Source organism: Schistocerca americana, chromosome 3, assembly GCF_021461395.2.
Source record: "Schistocerca americana isolate TAMUIC-IGC-003095 chromosome 3, iqSchAmer2.1, whole genome shotgun sequence".
NCBI lineage: Eukaryota > Metazoa > Arthropoda > Insecta > Orthoptera > Acrididae > Schistocerca > Schistocerca americana.
In genome coordinates, this window is record NC_060121.1 from 252,658,836 (window position 1) to 252,681,709 (window position 22,874).

Genomic DNA, 22,874 nt, shown 5'->3' on the forward strand with positions numbered 1-22,874 from the left:
ACACAGTGCTTCACAATATTTTTTAATATTTAGTGTTTTCATTTGATATTTTCATGCATTATTGTTATTTAATATTGCTATTTTCATTTTGGTTGATGTTTTCAGTTTGTTTATTTAATTCACTTTCCTATTTTTTTTAAAAAAAAATACATGCTTAACAATGAAATTTTCGAGTTGTTGAAAAAACTAGTGAAACAGAATATTTTAGTGAAAGTAGCAGCAATTCAGCAGGTGACAAAGATGTTCTTGCTGGTACACTGGCTGGAAGTGAAGACAGAATGGAAAATACACATACATGGAAATAATTGAACCTGAAACACTACAATTTCATGAGGTACCAAACCAAAGCATATGATACCAGAAGGATATTCTGCAATTGAATATTTGCATTAAGTTCTCAATGCAGAGTTACTTTAGCTCATTGTCACAGAAACAATTACTTAGATAAGTGATTTATAAGTAAACATGTTGCTACTTTGACAGTCTATATATTGATAGCAAACTTACTAAGTAAGGGTCTCAATGAAAGACCTACATTGTTTTCATAATGGAGCACAATACCATCTAAGGCATTTTGAAAGTCTGGTAAAATATATTCTGCTCCAAAACAGAAGTGTTAGGTGACAGAACTTCATACATTTGATAGACTGTAATGTACAGTCCAATTTTAATTATTCTCTCAGTATACAATAATAAAAATTTCCTTTTTCCATATGCAATTTTACTATGAAATTTGTATAGATTTTAGGGACATTAGTGAGACCTCTTTAGATAGGTGCAGTGTTAATTGTATGGAAACAAAATTAAATTTATATTTAGAAAAAGAAACTTTTTACTTCGTTGCTTAAAAAGAATTCAAAGTGAAGAAGTATGACAATCTGAGTATACCATAATAAACTATAAAGTTTTTGGGGTAAATGGAGTTTTTTCCACATTTTTAAATTGAATGCAGCATAATATACGACAATTTAAACATGACAGCATTAAAAAATATGACGTTTTTAGCCTTCACCACTCAATGGCTGACTGCAAAATGATTACCGTGGGGCTTGAGAAAGAACTGATGACAGAGGCTATGGTTCACATTGCAGTGGTGCCAGTTGAGTCTATTGACAGATCAAGTCTCACTGTAGTCGGTGACTACATTAATGGCCTCTGGCTATTCAGCCCACAACGAATGCTGCAGTGGCAACTCAGCTGAGAGTATACAGACAGCAACTACACAACATTCCTGCACCTTGGCAAAGTCACTGACTGGTTCACCAGAATCTGCCTCACGTTTGAAGAGCAAATCCACTTTACAAATAAGATCCCTTGCCTGTTTGTGCACTACTTGGCCGTCCTAGGTGTTTCTGCCATTATGAGAAAACTCACAAACACAGAATACAACAGAAATCGGTCACTTGCTGTTTCACATATGTAAAACATGACAGAACACTCAAATAAGAAGGAAGTTTACATAGTATGGTATGCGGAAACAGACTAAATGCTAACTGGCTAGCTGTGAAGCTGTCTATTGCGCTTTCCCAACCCAGAGGCCACAAATGCTGTCGCGGAATATAGGAGTAGCCTGCATCTCAATGGAAAGAGGATTCTGGCAAACCTTATGGATGAGAGTGTAGTAAAGAGCTGCACATTTTTTAGGGTTGAAGTCAGCTGAAGGTACCGTATTTACTCGAATCTAAGCCGCACTTTTTTTCCGGTTTTTGTAATCCAAAAAACCGCATGCGGCTTAGAATTGAGTGCAAAGTAAGCGGAAGTTTTGAAAAATGTTGGTAGGTGCCGCCACAACTAACTTCTGCTGTCGAATATATGTAGCACTACACAGGCATGCTTTGCAGGCACAAAGATAAATACTGGCGCCAGAACGTCTGCATCAGTAAATAAATTAAAAAAAAGTTGGAAGACGAACTTTTTTTCCTCCGCCCCGAGTTTCGACCACTGCGTTTTCATACATTATCCATCGAAGTAGACACAAATTCCTTATTGTTCGTCTTCGAATGTTACAGCATTTCAATGTACTACCAAAATCCGATTGGCGAGACTGTTCAGGGATGTTTGTCAATACGGCCAACTCTATGTTCTGAGTTTTTTCCTACCTATGAGCAGAGATGTTTGCTAATAGGAATTTTATGAATTGTGAATCACATGCAGTATTCTCTTCACCATAAGAATAATACGAATATAAACATTTTGCCGTGTATTCTTTCGTGTTTGCTGCATCTCATTTAAATCCTTTCTGCCTAATAAACTACGAAACTAGAGTGAGACAACAGCAAACGCGGAAGATTATACATATCATGTCATGTTTATATTCGTATTATTCTTATGCCTAATAGTGATACAGTCAGAAATGAAGCACGGCAATTGACTAGATTTTTAAATCTAAGACGACTAATTTCTGTGCAGAATGTAATGTACCAAAGAGGCGTCTGCAAAGATTTTCGCTAAACTCTCGTTCAGAACATCTTCTATCATACGCAGTCTATTGTTTGGTTCTTGTTGATCATTATCAAAGAAAGCAGCAGTGTAAGTAACAACAAATAGCAGCTCGTGCCATTGTTTCGCTAATGAGACGATTCCACTCTTCTTCTTTTTTTTTAAATTGTAAGCGGCAGTAGCACGCACAAAAGCAAGCCATGCTGTGAGCGGCGATAGGCCGTAAACACTCATTATCAGAATGCGACAAACAATGCACGACACAGTATAGTAATGCATCTTCAGCTTAGAGTGACGTCAACACCTATAACAAAGAGAACGGCACATATCAGATCAAAGAAAAATAAGCAGTCAATTCAAACCAGACGGAGTGCCTGACACATAGCAATTGCTACCTGGTAAAGTTTAACTGCTAAGCTTATGACTCGAACCAAACTACTGTAGCTGTATCGTCATTCATTCGACCTAAATTGTGTCTCATATTACAATGGACCAACTTTGATCCGATTTGGAGGTGCGGCCGAAAACTTTTCTCTCCCCCTTGAATTTCGAGTCTAAAATTTCAGGTGCGGCTTAGATTCGGGAAATTTTTTTTTCCTTGATTTCGAGTCTCATTTTTCAGGTGCGGCTTAGATTAGAGTGCGGCTTAGATTCGAGTAAATACGGTATTGCTGATTAAACGAAGTGTGTCTAAAGAAGTAACCACCTATAAAAAAAAAATCAGGCAACTAAGTAATGAAGGAATAGCACATTTTATAAAAATGTAAATGTGTTGCAACTAAGTAATGAAGGAATAGCACATTTTATAAAAATTTAAGATGTGTCAGAGATGAAGTTAGTGAACTGCTTCGTGATATTGACTGATATTATTGGTATATCAGAGCACCAAATAAACAATGTGACAATTCAAGGCTTCCTATACCAGGACACAGATTAACTGGCTATTTTTCAATGGGCTCTTTGCAGATTTGGGGAATGGCCATGTACATGAAAAATGGTATTTCATTTGAATCTATTGACGTATCAAAGCACAGCAATGAACAGATAATTGAATGCTGAGTAGGAGCAGCTGAAATTACACTTTAAATTATAATTATCTACATATCCCCTAACTCCAATTTCAGGACATTTCTGCTTAAGCTAAACAGTTCTTTGTTCACTTTATAGAAACTACCAGAAGTTAGTTGTGTGTGGTGACTTTAATATTAGTTTTAAAGGCAATTGTGCATGGAAAAGAATGTTGGAAGATCTTGCAGATTCATATCATCTGATGCAGACACTATTCTTTCCAACCAACAACTATAGACAACATTTTCATTCATTCTTCATTACTAGAGGCACATTATGTTAGTAAAAGAGTAAATGGCCTTTCATACCATAATGCACAAATTTTAACATCAAAAAGAATTTGAGCACACACAGATACTAAATACAACTATGCAATATTTAAAAATGTTAATCCAGTGGCAACAGAGACTTCTTTAAATCTCATTAAAGAGAAAGAGTGGCAGGAAGTTTACAGTGTAGGTAACATAGAAGACAAACATAATGCATAATTCTCATGCTTTATGAAACCTGCTTTCCATTAGAATGTTTAAAACAGGATACTGTCACTAACGGGCAACCTTGATTGCTGACTAACGGGGTAAGGATATCGGGTAAAACAAAGTGGGAATTGTATCGAAATATGAGGGAGAGAAACAACTGAGCTCCAGTAGTCCATTACACAGAGTACTATCAGGCACTTAAAAATGTTTTTCATTTTGTATGCAAATGGAATAACTAATCGTGAGAATAAAATTAATTCCACATGCTTAGTCATGAAGGAAGTGTCTGGCCAACAGTCAGATACATGAACAGTATTTAACAATCACTTTCTGAATTAGCAGGAGAATTAAATAAAAACTTACTTTCTACAAGCAATTATAGAACTCTTATAAAATGGCTTTCCACGACTTATCTAAAATAAAATTCAGCCAGATGGACATGGGGGAGACTGAGTCAACGTTTAAATTGCTGAAGACTCCAAGGTGTAATGGGGTATCTAGCAGGACAGTTCTGTGCTGCATTTGTTAGCCCACTACTTTGCAATTTTTCCTTTAGTAAAGGTAAGTTTCCTGAATGATTAAAGAACTCCACAGTAAAACTGCTTTATACAAAGGAAAAAGGGATAATACACAAAATTTTGGACCTATTTCTATGTGATCAGTGTTTGCAAATGTTACTGAAAAGGCTCTACTCGTAAGGGTAACTGAACATTCTAATACACATAATATGCTGCTGCATGTACACTTTTTAGTTCAGAAGAGGCTTTGTAGTGAAGGATATGCGCAAAACAGGCAATATATCAAATACTGCAGTTCAAGACATAAGTTCATGGCTTGCAGAAAATAAATTGATGCTAAATCACAGTAAGCCAGTCAGCAGTTTCTAGTAAACAATGCAACTAAAACTCACCGGTTACACAGAACGGGCATATAATTACAGAGTCGGAACAGTTGAAATTTCTGGCTGGTCAGAGAGATAATAAAACGTCACCGAAAGGTCATGTTTGGAACCTGTTAAAAACTGATAGCTACTATGTTTACTATTACAACAGTATTTGCAATTTGTGAGCGTCCAACCAAAAATTAGTGTACTTTGCATATTTTTATTCACTTATGACATACAGCACTATATTCTGATGCAACTCTTCTATTCACAAAGAGTATTACTGGGTCACAAATAGGCAACTCGAGCAGTATACAGTGTAAGTCAGTTAACTTTTTGTTGACCCTTGTTCAGGCGTCTGGGAATCCTGCAATGCAAATCTCTGGTTACATCTACCAGGAGTGAGACAGGCTAAGCAATGAAGCTGCTGTTCCTGTGTGGACCTCAAGAACTATTTTTTGGCCTCACGGTTAGGATTGGCCTATGGGAGCGGCCGCGTGGGGGCGGACGCTTCGTCAAAAGCGTCATTAGGGGATGGGAATCCTGACATTAACCTCTCGATATTTATTTTCTTTTATGTGCTTTGTTGTTAACATTATGAGTTTGTTCCCAAGAATTAGTGGCTTTCACTCAATTAATACTTTGAATAAATCCAATATGCATTTGGGTCACACTTCTGTGACTGGTGCAGGAAGATGTGCAGTATTCTGGTGCATCAATTTTCAATAAGCTACCACAAGAATTAAAAAAATAGCAGTAATTGTAAAACATTCGTCTATGCTGGATAATTTCCTTGGTAATATATACTCGCAGCTTGTCATCTGCACAAGATTAGTCTAGGGAGATTTGCTCCTCAACTTTGTTCTATTGAATGAGAAGTTTAACATAAAATAAATGAATAAACTAGAATTTCACAATGCTCTGAACAATGATATGGACCTCCCACTTCTCTCTATGAACAATGAACTAGTTAATAACAATACATAAACAACATTCTTAGGATTAAGGCTATAAAGCAATGTAAAATGGAATAATCACTCAAACAAAATTGAGCAAGGCTTGCTAATCTACTCAATAAAATTCTGCCATAGCGAGAAAACAGCACAAAGAGCATATAATGACTACTTCTATTTTCATTTTGAATATGGGGTCATGTTTTGAGGAAACTGCCAAACACCTAACAGCATACTCAAATTGCAAAATGGAGCCATTAGAATCACGTCTAAACGCAAACACAGGGACTCCTGTAAGGCCCCACTTATTTACGTTACGGAAACCCTTATTTTCTAAAAACCAATCTAATAAGTAGTGACAGTAGACTGCAAAAATTGTGGTATTCATGAGCACTTTATCAGGCAAAACAAAAACTTACCTATGATTCAAATGAACACATCCCTATGCCAATATTGTACTTTCGACATGGGAGTCAAACTTTTTAACAAACTCCCCAAATAAAAAGCAAACACTGTTGTCAAAGCCATTAATTTTTCAAAAGCTGCAGTTTTTACTCTGCTGGAGAATATTTAATGTAGGATGCGTACTTACAAATATTTATATATAAAAACAAAGATGAGGTGACTTACCGAACAAAAGCGCTGGCAGGTCGATAGACACACAAACAAACACAAACACACACACAAAATTCAAGCTTTCGCAACAAACTGTTGCCTCATCAGGAAAGAGGGAAGGAGAGGGGAAGACGAAAGGAAGTGGGTTTTAAGGGAGAGGGTAAGGAGTCATTCCAATCCCGGGAGCGGAAAGACTTACCTTAGGGGGAAAAAAGGACAGGTATACACTCGCACACACGCACATATCCATCCACACATACAGACACAAGGCTAAAATCACCATGCTCACCAATTTTTACTCTTTAATTACTTTTCATCTGGTGACAGCTATATAATACTCTTCAGGACTAAATTACGTGGGTCATAAAAACTAACCTTTGACGTTTCCTTTGACGTTCTCGAACGGCTTGGTTTCCGGCTGTAGCTTTCATCCGACACAGATTCCTGTTCCTGTTCTGTGTTGGGATTAATGTTTGTAAAATCTCTCCACTTCGCTGCAACCAACATCATTAATTTGGACATTGGCACCTGAAATTTGACCAATAATGAAGTAACTACAAAATGTATTCACAACAACAATTTCAAATGTAATACACACACAAAAAGTATCAAGATATCTAAGTAACTTTCCCGTCGCTGCTATAACTACTACAGTGGAATCACGAATGATGGCGGTCGAATTTGGGTTTGTTCCGCACACCTATGCCACACATTGACCTACAGCCAATGAGCGCTCAAAAGTGTACTCAGCACTCTGCTGTAAATGTTGTGTGCTGTGTGACTATTTCACTTGAGCTTATCGAGTTATTTAGTGAATTTTTATTCCATTTGTTGGGAGTTGTCATGATTGATGGTGGTGGTACGTAATGAATTCTACACAAGCAAGCAAGGGACATAATTTGTGGGATACATGCTTTTACAATGCGCAAAGCACGTGTTTGTGCGTACTGCAACTGTCACTTGGAACTGGCAACAACGCAATCCCCATCCTTGTCTTGACCTGCGCCAACTGGCATCGTTTGACGCTCTGACTGTACCACCACCGCCACCACCCTATTTGTTCACTGGAAGTATTATTCAATTCTTCTTTAAATGTACTACAGGAGGGAAGAGGAATTTAGAAACCGGATAAAATTTATAATGGCTACCATAATTTGAAAGATTAACTGTGTTTATTGTTTGTTGACAGAGTTATGTTGACTAACAGCCCCAACATTATCATTGAATAACTTTTTGTTCTGGATATAGTGCATATTCTATGCAGGATTAAATGACATTAACATTATCCATACTGTCTGGCAATGCTGCTACCCCTCAATCACAGTTCTCAGTCACAAACTTATTCAGTAACTCCATGATTGAGTAAATAACTGACTGAGGAACTGGTTTTCCATCATTTCATTTCCACATTATCTGCAGTACGCAAAACAGAATTTAATAATCCATTAGAATTGCATATGCCTGACATAAGAAAAAAAAAAAGACTGACAATTCACAAGAAATTTTACCTTGGGATTTTCCTTCGTAAGTAACGGCCGCACGTGCTGCTGGAACAACTTATAAGTAGTCAGATTCTGGAAATCTGCCTCTGTGTATTCTACATCAACGTCTGTCAAACCAAATGTTTCACACACTTCCTCCACAGTAGGCATTCCTGTAACAGTTGATTTAAGTACCACAGGGTTTTAAAAGGCTCCTCAATCCTCCCAAAAAAAGTGACACCATTATTACATATTCCCTGCACAGATATGAGTGTGGCTGAAAGAAACATTGATTATTTTTATTACTACTTTGGACTGCAAATGTGCATAGTGTGTATCCAATACACAAAACTAGCCTGCAGTGCCAAAAAGCTAGCTTGCAGTACTGAAAACTTATTGAAACATGGAAAAAAGGGTGTTTAGGGAGTAACTATGATATACTGATGGTTCCTGCATGGGAAAGACCAAAAGAAACTCAAGAAAGACTAACATTTTTACTTGAAATGCAATGACACTTTACAAATGGATAAGATGATTCGAAAACCCAATTCTGAATGTATCAACATTTTTCATTGCCTGGCTCATAGTCACTGTCCCATTTTCATGCTCTTAACTCAATACAAGGAATTACTACCATCTTCCAGGGGATATTCATTCCGTGTCAATAATACAAACAAAATTCCAACTGCAGTCATCCCTAACAATAGCCTTTTCAATGCAGCTATTGAACTGGCAAATTTGCATTTGATACCTGTGTTAAATATATAGGGTGATTCGTCGAACTTTCAAGAATACAAGCACTGGCAACTCTTTACAGACCAAAAGATGTAATAGGAGTGGTGTGTTTACATACCAAAAAGCTAGTGCCAATTCTGTATGGCACTCTTAATTAAGTATTGGAAAGAAAAAAAAAAGCTCTTAAAATTTTCACAGACATTGAACAACATGGACATTACAACAGGAAGTTGTGCACCGATCAGGAAAAGTTATTGCATAACTAGGCTCTGCCCACTGAAAGTGACTTTGTAACAGTACATTCAAATATACATTGGTTGGCAAAACAAGTGATGCACCCAGAAGGTAAGGAGAAAATGAAATGGAATGTCACTGGCAAAGAATTTGGCAAATGTAAGCCTATTTATAAGTACGACATTGAACCCACCCTGTTTGGGATGGTTGGGAAGGGTGTCAAAGCCAGTGAATCCTCTCCTGAGACAAGCTGGCCTTCAACTGCTGCAGCTGCCCTTGCTATCATGGATATTGGTACTGGGACAGAGCTGATGTCCAAGCTGGTCACACACGTGTTCTACTTTAGCACAGATGTGAAGATTTTGCTGGCCACAGGAGTACCTCAACATCACACACAGTTCATTGAGACATCTGCCACATGTGGTCACAAATTTTCCTGTTGACAAACAGTACCACGATACTGTTGCATGAAACTTAACACAAGAGCATGCAAGATATCCGTGAAGAGCTGCTGTGCCATCACAGTTTCCTCAACGACCTGAAGTAATATCTGATGGTTCCCCACACCTTAATGCCAGGAGTTAAATTGTTGTGCTTCTCCAAGACATTAGGTGAATGGCACCTCTCCTCAGGTCACTGCCATGCTCACTGGTCATGGTCACCTGTAGAATGCAGAACGGAGATTCATTGCTTCATACAGCGCAGCACCATTCACAAGCAGTCCGTGCTTTCCGATCACAGAATCATACCAAGTGCAGTGTTAGTGTAGTATTGTTAATAGCAGCCTACACTTGGGTTAGTAATTCCCCAATTCAGCTGCTGTCAGTCTGGTGTGGGGTGACAATAGAATTTCGTGGGGACTGCATTACTTATTTTCAGATGGCAGGTGCGCATGTGAAGGGTTTACAATGTGCCTGGTGCACCAAATGGCAATCCTCCCATGTAGTGCTCAAACATGGTAAACCACGGCTTTGACAATTAGTATGCCTGCCTTCACATTCCCATGCAGTCCACCATTGAGACAGATGCCGCACACATCTGGATATTGCACAATTCATTAAGCCAGCCACATGGAGATTCACAATGAGGCCTCCTTCAAGCTGATAACACTGTCATGAGTATGTGGCATAGCTGTGTCCTTCACAGTGCTCATTCAACATTTAACATAACACACCAGGTCTGGTAACAACACTAAACATCAATAACACTAATGAACTCTGGTGGCTATTCTGCCATTGACAATTGCAACTCTTAATCATGTATTCTCAGTGCTTCACTTTTTCTGTCAGGCAGTTTAGTTTAGTGGACAGAGCTCTAACAAAGGTAGTGAGAAACATGAAGTTATTGTCTCTCTTCATTTTATCATCACTTTCAGCCATTGGTATGATGAGGTTATGAACTCTTTTAGAGCTGCATGTAACATTGTGTGGACAATATGATACACTCCCAAACCTCCCCCACACAGCAGGTTAGTAGGGCCAGTAATGAACTGTCTAAGGTGATCAGGGTTTGTCAGCTGCTGTATATTCATCAGCTCCTATTGTAATTAATGTGGGAGAGTGAATTTTCAGAAATCCTTTTTGAAATCCAAAATCTCTGATGACTGATATGATCTCTCCTTTGACCTGACTGTTTTCACATTCCAAAGATTCAGCTTATTCAATGCTGTTTCATCACTTCCCTCCTTACACTAACGAGCTTTCATTCTTGGTCTGCTCTGTCCCTCTTCTAAGACTAGGGACCTATTAGGTAGCATCACAGTATGGTCGGGTGTGTTACATCAAATATAAAAAGTACCAGAATCATCAAACAGATCCTATGCCACTTTAGAATGGTGCACAGTATCTAGTGACAGTACAACTTTGCCAATTGCTGCTAATTTTATCATCAGGCTTACAAAGATTTTTAAGCACTTAGATCTTACCCAAGACTACTGGGAATATAGCTCTACCTAAATGTTTAGTGAAGCTGTTCAGTGCTCAGTGGCCTAGAGGACCACAAATATAGTTTCAGAGATCCCACTGCCATATGAGACTTCCTCCAGTTGGCTACACACATGATCCTAGCCCAAGGCCTATCAAACAGTTGATTATATTTCTGTCACCAATAGATGTTGAGGTAGGAATCATGGAAAAGGCCCTTTTACACACACGGCATTTTGGAATATATTGGTAGTGCATGCTACTGCACGCATACTGATGTTTTATGTCGTCAAATTATAGGGCACTATTCGACCCATGGTATAATTCAATAAATCACACTCAACAGTGTGTGGAGTGCTACTTTGGGTGTAAATTTTATGTGCAGGAGAGATTTGGTCCAAGCTGTAAAATTATTTTTGCATTATTTCAATTTCACATACGTAAACTACCAAAATTTACTGACTCATAAAATTCTTTCCAAATGAGTGACATAACCTGCTGTGGCAGAGGAAAGAAGGAAACCATAGGAAAAATGTTATCAGAGCACAAAGAACTGTGAATAACCTTCCATTTAAAATAGAAGACTGACTGAAAAGTGGGCTATTAGCTGCCTCATTTTACATTCCTCTGCATCTTCAAAAAAATTTCCCATATACTTTATCATGTGAACAAATTTGGGTCCTTTTATGCTGCAACAGAAGGAGACAGTGGCATTGGGAAAGAGATGGAAAAGTAATAAATATTGTAAGATATTAGACACTGGTTGTGGTATAGAAAGAGCGAAGGAGACAATGGCAGTGTGACAACAGATTGGTCGGTTGATTTGGGGGGGAGGGGTCCAAACAGCAAGGTCATTGGTCCCATTGGATTAGGGAAGGATGGCAGCCATGTCTTTTTGAAGGAATCATCCCAGCATTTGCCTGAAGCGATCTAGGGAAATCATGGAAAACCTGAATCAGAATGGCTGGACACAGGCTTGAACTGTCGTCGTCCCGAAATCCAGTGGTGAAAGGTGAAGATGGAGACCACGGCAGGGGAACATAGTTGACAGGGTTAGGGAAAGAGATGGAGAAAGTGCCAGTGGGAGAAGAAGCAGAAAGTGGATGTCGGTTGAGATCCAGGAATGAGAGAGAGAGAGAGAGAGAGAGAGAGAGAGAGAGAGAGAGAGAGAGAGAGAGACACTTAAAGATGACAATGAGTTAGGCTCAATGAGTGAGTGAGATTGGGCAAGCAGGAATGGATGAGTGTGAGTGACTTATAGCAAAGGACTAGTTACAGTTTAAGGAACTTGTGCAAGAGAGGTGAGTTGGATGTTAACATGATTATGAAACTGTTCACGTCTCAAAATTGTTGGGAAAATTTATTAAAGGTGCTGAGGAATGTAGAATTTTGCTCCCAATTGCTATCTGTTATGAAATTGTAGGTCAGTAGGAAATGACAATGTTTTAGTACCACAAACAAAAACAAATTATTGCAATACACTCTTGCAAAGGCACAATAACTATTTATTGGAGTACAACAGTTATATAAAATTGACTGAAATGTGCTGGAAGGCCTTTAATGAGAATACATTACAAGTATTTCATTCTAAATCTTCCAGCGAAATAATCACTTTCTTTCTCTTCCAAAGTTACGAGGTGGAGAGTATAACTTCAGCACCAACCACCATCAGTAGTAAACCTTGGTTCTAGATATTAATCACCTCACATGACATTAACCACAGCAAAATCACTACAGTAAATATGTTGGGGCAAGACTGCCCATGGCTGTCTTCTCATTTCAATAATTTGTATCTTCCGTTGTGTACTACAATATTTTACTAAAAAAATTTGTGGTGAATGTCCACTCCAGTTGCAGTTATCTCTCTTATTGTATTGGGAAGTACTAAGAGTTGGCTTCAACACATTAAGTATGTTTATTACCGATACTCAGTGACAATAAGCACTGGTATGCCCTTTTAAGTTTCCTTTCAATTATCCTGTTTCTATGAGAATGTTTATTGAACAGTGTTTATGATGTCAGTTCGCAGCTGAACAATGTATTGTTACTGCAATGAATCTTTCACTTTGCAGAGGAATGTGTACAGATTTCAAAGCTTCCTGTTGGATTAAAACCATGTCCTGATGCAAGACAGTTTTAATCTGCCCTGGAGCTTCAAATGAATTGTTAACCTTTAAAAAGAAATTTCACATGGACCACAAGATGCACGGTCCACAAGATGACTCTGCACCTCAATGTGTCATTGTGAATAGACAGTGATGGTGCAGCTTCTTACAGTGCTCTACTGGTATATGGGGGATTACAGTGAGCCTCGCAAAGACAGCATACAGCAATCCGATTCTTTTATTTTTTATGTAACTTTTTTATATTTATGATAAATGAACTTCAGAAGTCAAATATTGACCTCTGTAAGTAGTTTGACGCAACATCAAAAAATTCAAAAAATCTACACAAATATTCCGAGTGGTGTCAATAATCTAAAGCAAATTCAATTATTCGACAGGCCATGTGGCTCTAGGGTAGAAGGCTCGCCAGACGAGCACTTTGGCTTCAATTCCTGGCCGATCCAAATTTTTAAAGTGCACGTTCTGCAAGCTTTTACATGAAGCCTAAAATACATGTCAAACTTCTCTGGAGCAGTCTGAGATAAAGGCAGACAGATTAGTGTTACAGAAATTGCTCTTAGAGAGAATACGAAATTAAAAATGTAAAGAGAAGTCACGCTACAAGCTTCACTATTCTCGGTATCTCTTGAGATACTTTTCTAATCTCTGAGATGTTAAAATAATGACAGTATGTGTATGCGTAAACACAACATATCCAAATCTCTTTCCACTGATGACGCTGTTATTAGCTTAAATGCAGACAAAGTTTTCCATTTGGTATACAGTGTAACCACACTTTTATGTTCCGATGTTAATGTTTTCCCCACTGATTAAGGAATGTTTTCGCTCTTTGTCCACAATGTCAATTCCCACCTGATTGTGTGTTAACATTAGTAATTTTCCTGTGATTTACATATTATGAAACAATGTTTGTGGAGAAAAGAAACTGATTTAACTGATATAGAATGACCCTGGCATGGCACTTACTTTCAAGTAATATTTACAAACATTACACAATTAAGTTTCTTGTCACTAGGGCACTCTACTCAAAAGATATGAATCGCTAGAAGTCTGAACAATTTGTGCTCTTTCTCCTGCTGCCACCAAGCTCTACTCAACGTGGCAACTTATGAGAAGAATTACGTTTTGAATAATGACTGATCACAACAGTATTGAAACTGTCTCTACTGCGGAAGGGTAACTTCGTGAACATGACACCTCGAAAGCATATTTTACAAGTTACATTGTTTGGCCACTTGTAGTACTAGTTGACACCTTCGCACTTTTTGTGTGGCTCAAACATTTCTATTTTAAATAATGAAACAATGCACCAGTTACCTATTTTTTCATTCTTAGCAAAATGTGTTTCGAGAATTTATATTTATGTAAGTATGTAACATGAGTGATGGTTCTCATGCATGCATTTCTCTCTCTCTCTCTCTCTCTCTCTCTCTCTCTCTCTCTCTCTCTGTCTGTCTGTCTGTGTGTCTGTGTGTGTGTGTGTGTGTGTGTGTGTGTGTGTGTGTGTGAGAGAGACGCGGGGGGGAGGGGGGGTCATGCGTAATGGGGGAGGCACAATACCTTATGACCTTAAAAAGATGACTTCAGTGCAAGGGCAATGTGAACACACAAAATATTATGTAAATATTTGCACTTGGCAATTCTTGAAAAGTGTTGTGCTACGGATGACAAAAATGTAGCTGGTGCAGTGTTGTCATCCTTAAATAATTAATGACACGACTGCAGGCTTTCAAAAACATCAATTATGATGAATGAAATTAAGTCAAATGTTTCTGCTTTCCAGGCAGTTACTAGTTCCAGTACAAAATTCAGATAACCTTTACTGGACAATAAAGAAGACCCTGATGAGTATTTTGATGCCTGTTATGTACAAATACAGTACATAAACTACACAAATGGAAAGACAGATCATACACTCAACTTTTACTGCTTCAAGAAAAGTATTTCTCACATTTTACTCCATTTGTGAGGCTTCTTGAAAAGTGTAAAAGTGGGGTTTCACGGTAATAATTTTATAAAACAAGTTTCAAGTAGCCCTGAAAATCAATAATTGTTATAGTAAAATAATACACACCGAGCATATCAAAAAGCAGGCGGTACAAAATAATTATATAGTCACAGAATCAGTTTATGAGGTTTTTTTTTATGCAGGCCAGTTGAAGGCAATGAGTGGATAAACAGCAAAGAAACTTTTAAAGCAAAAACTGTTTTAAAACGAAGGGGTGCTATGTGAGCACTATGTACGTGCAATAACTACAGTGAAACCCCGCTTTCACACTTTTCAAGGGACTTAAAAAAAATGGTCTAAAAAGCAGGAAATAATGTTTTAAGCTGTAAAAGTTAACTATAAGATAACCCCTCACATGTTCACACTTCATGTATAATATATGTACATAATAGGCACCAAAATACTTGTCAGGGACTTTTTCATTAAAGGTTTATTATTTAATACAAACCACTGATGATACTGGAACTGATAACTGTCTGGGAAGTAGCAACGTTTGACTCAATTTCATACGTCATAATCGATGTTTTTGAATGCCTGCAGCTGTCATTCACTATTTAAATAACGAAATACTGCACATGTTACATGCTTTCTCATGCTTAGCATGATGTGTTTCAAGAATATTTTCCTCGTTGTCAAGTGCAAATATGTATATAAGTATTTTGTGAGGTGTTTGAAGATGTGTTATTCAGAGTCTCTTGCACTGTAGTCATCTTTTTGAGTTAATCAGGTACTACGCCTCCCCAGTTAAGTGGAAAACCACACACATGCAAAGTATCACTCACATTGTTTCTGTAACACCACAAAAAATACATATGTAAATATTGCACTTGAGAACAAGAATAAACTCTTGTAACATGTTTTCCTCAGCATGAAAAAAAGAAATACATAACTGGTACCGTGCTTAAACCAAAAACATTTGAGCAACACGAAGAGAATGAGGGTGTCAAGCAGTGCTACAACTGGCCAAACGCTGAAACACGCTAAATATGGTTCGACAGACGTGTTAAGATGATCACAACAATCAAGAAACGGTGTATGCACAGTAGAGAGTCTGGAAAATGGTTCCAATTGATCATGATATCTTTATTCGAATGAATGTAGTTACTCCCATCAGCCACCACACCAAGTAGAGCTGGGGAGCGGCAAGAGATACAACACGAATTGTTTTAACTTTTACGCATTTACCAGGTTAAATCCCCTGAGTAGAATGCCCTAGTATCAAGAAACTTAAGCACATAATATTTGTAAACATTACTGGATGGCCAACATCATGCCAGAGTCACATTTTTATGTAACGCATAAATTGCAGGAAAATTATAAATATGTAGGTGCAAAAACAGGTGCTAATTAACATTGTGGACATAGGAAATTTGATGGGTACAATAAAAAAATACCGTAAATGGTGGGAAAATGTTAATTCCGGAAACGTAAAAGCAGGGTTATACGGTATAAGATAAAAGGGAAAAAACCAAATGGATCAGACTGTACTAAAAGCCACTACTGAAATCCCTTTTACATGATCTCAATTGACTATGCGGAACAACTGCATCTACTGCAGCAACCCTGGCATTTTATTCCTGTACTGAGTCTCATCTGGTTTGAGTAGTGGCATCAAAACTGCCACTGTTGTGAGAGCTATCTGCTGTACAGTTTGGCATCTGACTGGTGAAAGTGAGATGAGGGACTATTCTTTTTCTGGAAAAAGTCAGCACAGTCTATAGATCATTGACATCATACATACACCCACATCATCATTGTTGGTTGCTAATTTACACGCAAACGCGAAAGGTACACGAACTTTGAGTAGTCAATTTTGAGCAGGACGCCACTCATGTAAAATGGGCTTCAGACGCTTGATAATGAAATGAAGGTGGCCAGGACCTCTACCAAAGCAAATGGATGGTAGACGAATTAATATGTACTGTGCTAGATCCCAAGGTATAAGAAAAAGACAGAAAGCAGCGCAATGGACAATGTTATACAGGGGAAAGGAAGAAGGCGGTAGGTGCTGCAAAAAATATTGCTGCTCCACTTCGAGCTTCCTCTACCGCTTCATTCTGTTTGCTAAAGAGGAACATACAACACTCAAGGAATGGCTGTATATAAGCTTTCTTTATGGCTCACTTACATTCCTAATAAATTTCTCAATGAATATAAGCCATATGCTTGACTTCGCAGCAACTAAGTTTATAAGTCCACTCCAGTTTAAGTAATTGTGGAAAATAATCCCTAACTGTTTGACTGCTGTGATTGAGCATCATCTTACTGAATTTGTTAACCATTTTGATGCAACAGACAGACTCATTGCTTTCTGTGCCGAGGCTGCTTTTGTTATGGTTGTACGGCCTGCCAAATGCTGGTGCCTGTGCTGAGAGCCGGCATTCTGCCCGAAATGGAATACTTACCATTCAAATTTCTGAAAACTACTATGTGAACAAATTTGCTTTTTGCATATCCACTCTGCTTACTGTGCAGCAACAAATTAAGTAAAACATTGCACAAAATTTTGAAGAGTTCGCAGCAGTAAAAACGCACTGTGTGAAGTTTGCATATGGTTTGTTTCAGCTTATACATTACAGTGAATGAAATAAGACAAGATAACACAATTTTACTTAAAACTATCTGATTTCAATCCCGAGATATATATCCGAAGGACGGTAGTATGTGATGTGCTTATTCACGTCCTTGCATCATCTTATCTCAAATGATTAAAGATATGTAAGCGAGGTTTTCTTCAAATGATAGCATGCAATGAGGCATATACGTTGTATGATAAGCACTCAGAACTTTTTTATTCAGTGAAATACAAAAGTAGCTCATCCACAGCAGTGAGAGGTTGGCAGCTCAAGACGCATTCAAATGCCCACAGCAGAGTACCAAACTCCAAGCAGTGCACATAGTGTATCATGTAAACACATCCACAGAAGCAACAGGGTTAATGAGGCAGTTAGAAAAGGTAGTTACAACCAAAAAGTTTAACTAAACTGAATTACTAGCAGTAGCAGGTAAGAAGTAAAACAACTTTCATTCGAATGTTTACTGATATGCATAGTAGAGAAAAAATTACATTGAAATAACCAAGTCATACTTCGATATTTGAGTGACATGCCCAGCAGCTGCTTCATCTATTGAGGTAATGGAGTATACAACACTTCGCAAGCTATTCCAGTTTATGATGGAAATCCCCAGGCAATGGAAGACTGCCAACATAGAATGTAGTTTTGAGGTATGGAAAGTAGTAAAGTTAATGCAGGAGTCAATCTTGTTTCCATATTCCTGAAGTATTCTCAGCAAGTTACTTCACAATCAATGGCACTTGTAAACAACCACAGCATATAATGTATAATAAATAACTTGCAAATCATGCAGAAAATATAGAAATATTGAGGTAACTGTCTGATAGCAGTATTTTTCTACCACAATATTTTAGCACAAAGTCCTTCCCCTGAATATAAAAAATACACCTAAAGATGGCCAGAGGACTTTCAGGTACCTTCCTACGTCATCGTTTCAGTGCAGTAAGTATTTCGCCCATTATTTCATCGAAGTCAAATGAGTTTTACACACACCTACCACTAGAAGGTTTATAGTATAATTACCAGATTTTAAACATCACATAACAGTTGTGTAGACATTAGTTTAGCACACAAACAATTTGTTTTTGAATATGTAACTGCTTAAACTAGTTAATGTTAGATAATTTTTAAGACTGTTTAATATATGGAATAGAAGTTAGCTTCAAAAACAACAATCTTACTTTTCATGAGGAAATTCTTTACAGAATTATGTCTTACCAGAATTAGAGTCCTGGACGAGAGGAGTGGGAGTATGTTTCGGCGTGCTACGAGATTTACGTGACTTGCGGTTACCACTGAAATCCGAGTCATTGCCACCACCTTCTTCATCATATCCATAGTCACTTTCCTGTGAAAAGAAAAAGGAAATGATTTTTTTCAAACACTATAAAATTTGTCTAGAAACCTTCTGAATTATTAAGGCTGAATTCTTAAATCACAGTGACTCAATACTGCCCTCTCATTTTAAAGAAAACGTGCTCCAGGTTTCTTTTTCTTTTTAACATATTCATGACAACCATTTCATTTACTGTGTAGTCTTGTTTTTCTGACACATTACACATACTAGAGGACGCCTTCAATATGAATCTATTGGAACACAGATCACATTTTATCTAATCCAGTGCTAGAAGTTGTCTATGAAATGAATCTTATGAACTGTTCTACTGTTTAAATGAGGCAATACTTGGGTCCTGCCTTTCCAAACTCCAAGAATGGAACTTATTCTTGAAATTCCTGGGGGGAAGGGAGGGGGTGGTAGGAGTAGGAAGGGTGTTAAATTAGATAACATATTTTAATAATACCTCGCCACTATCAGCTTTTTTCTTCTTTTTCTTTTTCTTCCCCTTCTTGTCTTCTCCTTTGGCTTTTCTCTTCTTTCCTTTCTTTCGTTTATTGCGACCATCTTCTGGCTCATACTCATCGTCTTCTTCCTGCTTTGGATCATACAGATGGACACAAAACATTAAATAAATAAAAACTAAGCACACACAATAACAGAAAAGTGACAATACTACAAAGCAAGCATTTAACAGAAGTCACTGGCTTGTTAGCACCACAGCAAAATGAGCAGGGCCTATGAGGAATAAGTGTTAGTTGTTTAAATGAATACATCTAATATTAAACTAAATAGCTAAATGCATAATTTCATTACAAACCAGTAGCAATACTTCTGGTGATAACAGTAAAATACAAATGACAGGGGAGTCTATCTTCTGTAGTTTCTGTGCCCAATTCACTAATGATAACTATTAGCTCACAATTAGGGTTCACTTTCAATTAAGAAAGACGTTTAGCTAGTCCCATTAATGGGAAGAGTGAAACTGTTGAAAATTTTGTTAGCTAGAGCATGATACATGGGTGTACCAACCAATACAAACGTAACTAACTATGTCAAATGATGACTCAAAACTACCCATTTAGACGTACATCTAGAATGACCTATGTAACAACTTTTGGTTCAAGTTAAGTTCTCACAAATTATAAAACTAGCCTCACACTGGAATGAGAACAAAACTACACCCTTATAACAGTTTCGAGCTGTGTCATTTGACTATCAGCGCAAATTTATTAAACTGTAAAAATATACCCAACAATAATACATTACCGCAGACAAATTATTCCAAAGTAATATGTTATTAATTCCAACAATTAGTGGTGAGTGCACGCAGCAGTCTTATCAGTTTGAAGAGTGGGAACCACATGTTCACAACTGGCTATTTTTAACATCACAATTCTTTCAACACCATGTTTAAAGTACTTCTTTTCATCTATGTACATACTCCACAAGCCACTGTGGAGTGCATGGCAGGACGTACTTTGCACCACTGACAGTCATTTCCACTTCACAAATAACATCAGTAATTCTCATATGGCAATTTATTAATTCCTTAGCTAACACTGGAATGCTACATAGGCCCTAGTTCTGGATATGTGGTCCTTCACACAGCTTGCATATCTAATATGTGTTACACAATATCAATATTCAAATGCCAAAAAACGAATATGCAGACACACCCACACCACAATGTGATGTTCAGAAGAATCTCTGTGTGGTCACAGACACACAAACAGTTCACACGAGATGCATTTTCACATATGGACAGGACGATGGTACATTATGCCAAGATACTTTTCTTAACATTTTCTTGACAAACATGAAATGGCACAGATGCTAATACAACTGTTGACACCTAAACAAAGACGTCTTCATGCATGCCAATGGAAGGCTTTTCTATAGAAAAAAGTGATTCTTTGATTAGAACTGTGAGTGAAAGAGCTACAACCCACATACTAATTTATCAAATTAAGAAATTTCTTACAGATTTCCATCATGCTGTACTAAGACAATTCTCTTGACAACTGTACTCTACCACCTTGCAGTCAGTCTTGTACCAGTATCTATATACTCTAATCACCAAAGGTCTATCACATGATGCAACTGGACATAAAATTCTTGTGACACGTGGTGGTTTTCTATTTCCCCCACAATATAAGCTGCACCATGCTACACTATCGTGTAAGAACAGTTATTAAATACCTAGTGAATATGAAGGGGAAATATACCCTTCCAGAAATTATTTCTATAATATTTACAAGTATTTTTCACATACACATTTAACAATACCTAACACTGATCTTTATAGGAGAACTATTAACTTGCAGCTGTAAAATTTTAATTAATCTAGCTACATAGCATCATGTTTTATGCAACTGGATTTCGTATTTCCTCTGTGTTGGGCCTGTTATGAGAGTAGTTTATTATTTATACAACTGGAAAACAAACAGGGAGCAACAATGCCAACTTTGTTTAAGGGTAAGCGGTGATTCAGGAAAGAAGGAATATTTTACAACTCAAACATGCAATGTTCCCAGATAAATGTCTGCAAGTGATCAGTGCATGTCAAACGCTATAATGCATCCCATACAATTAAGGTGAACAGCTTTTTTACTCTACTTATGTTCAGTCCACAAACTCTACAACTATGCAATGATGGGCTTAGTCTTCCGAAATAGTTAAGTTCTGTTGTGGCAATTTCTTTCCACTGATCAAGTTAATTTCACAGAATTAGAAAAGTAAATATGTTCTACTGAAGTGACATGCCATGTTAACAGATGAACATATTCGAACTGTCCAAGTAATAAGTAAAATAAACATGCTGTCCTTACCCCTCCTTGTGGTCCTTCCTCTGATTCTGGTGAGTTTTCCTCAGTTGTACCTTCAGGGCGTGAGGTACTTGCACTTGCTTCCTCCCCAACTTCGTCATCACCGCCTAGATTAAAGAACAACAAATGCCCTTTTCGAAACAGTAACTAAATTCATAATCGCAATGTATTTAAACATATTCTTGTCCAACTGTGAAACACACAACATTTTTTATACACGCTAGAAGACTACATGACTTCAAGCTCTTTCGTATGAAAAGTTATTAATTTTTTTGGAAACTGTTAGAATTCCTTTCTACAAGCAAAAATAAAAATGTTTTCATATTTTGCGAAAATAGTTTATTAATTTCTTTGATAGCCTCCATTTTGTTAAGGACGCAACAGAAGCCCGCGCGGCTGTCAGAAAAATAATGTCCCCCTCCCCCTAACTTGATCACACATTTTACATTCTTCTCTGTCACTTAATAACTTCAATGTAAGCATGCATCTGAAGCATTACGAGATGTCAACAGACAATTTGCGAACGCTATGCCGTCCTTTCTAGCAGTATTATCATCAAGTCGAACGATAACCTCACAACATGATTTTGTAGTCCCGCTTCCGAGTCCTATGTCGACGATGCGATCTCCCAAAACACAAAAGCGTGACAAAACTTACCGGCGAAAGACTCGTCTTCAACTTCATCTGACGCCATGTTCAACCTAATACGAACTAGAAACCGGAGTTATGTGCTTTTATTATCACAATTTTCGAAAAATACGAGGCATACAGTCATTTAAACAAATTTATCTGTGTACCACCGACACCACGCTTCAGCACCTTGAAGAAGCGAAGTATCGACTGTTCTGCGCATGCGCAGATAACCTCCGTTCTCGCCACAGAATTTGAGAATCCGTCAGCGCGGGAGAGACTCAGATTCGAAGCGTTTCAACACACAGTTTTATCACGTAGTATGTTATTTAACATAGGGATTTAAGTTCCTAAAATGAAAATTGTATTTCGACCGTTAATTTTTTCACTGTAACGTGGTGTAGCATTTAGCTGTTAATTATATACATTATTCAAATTAAACTGCACACGTCGCTCACCCCAATTCACCCCCCGCCCGTTCCCCGCCGTCCGCGGCTACTCTTTTGCCTGGGCTAGGTCAAATATTGATTGATTTTGAGACAAAGTTGTTCACTGGCAATC

General features: G+C 37.7%; 1 protein-coding gene across 4 annotated transcripts in view; it reads right to left on the reverse strand.

Moving 5' to 3' along the window:
• The window catches only part of LOC124607291 (chromodomain-helicase-DNA-binding protein Mi-2 homolog), a 164,418-nt gene extending 141,908 nt beyond the window's left edge, over positions 1-22,510 (reverse strand). For 3 of the 4 annotated variants that reach the window (XR_006978803.1, XR_006978801.1, XM_047139578.1), the window contains exons 1-6: positions 22,341-22,510; positions 21,687-21,790; positions 19,322-19,453; positions 18,738-18,867; positions 7,946-8,091; positions 6,813-6,965 (exon numbers count right to left, since the gene is read on the reverse strand). Coding sequence is in view for 1 of the 4 variants with exons in the window: in XM_047139578.1 (XP_046995534.1) it covers positions 6,813-6,965; positions 7,946-8,091; positions 18,738-18,867; positions 19,322-19,453; positions 21,687-21,790; positions 22,341-22,377 (702 nt within the window). In the remaining 3 variants the exon portion in view is untranslated. The remainder of the gene's footprint in view (positions 1-6,812; positions 6,966-7,945; positions 8,092-18,737; positions 18,868-19,321; positions 19,454-21,686; positions 21,791-22,340) is intronic. The other variant, XR_006978802.1, reaches the window with a different exon arrangement.
• Positions 22,511-22,874: the final 364 nt, after the last annotated feature.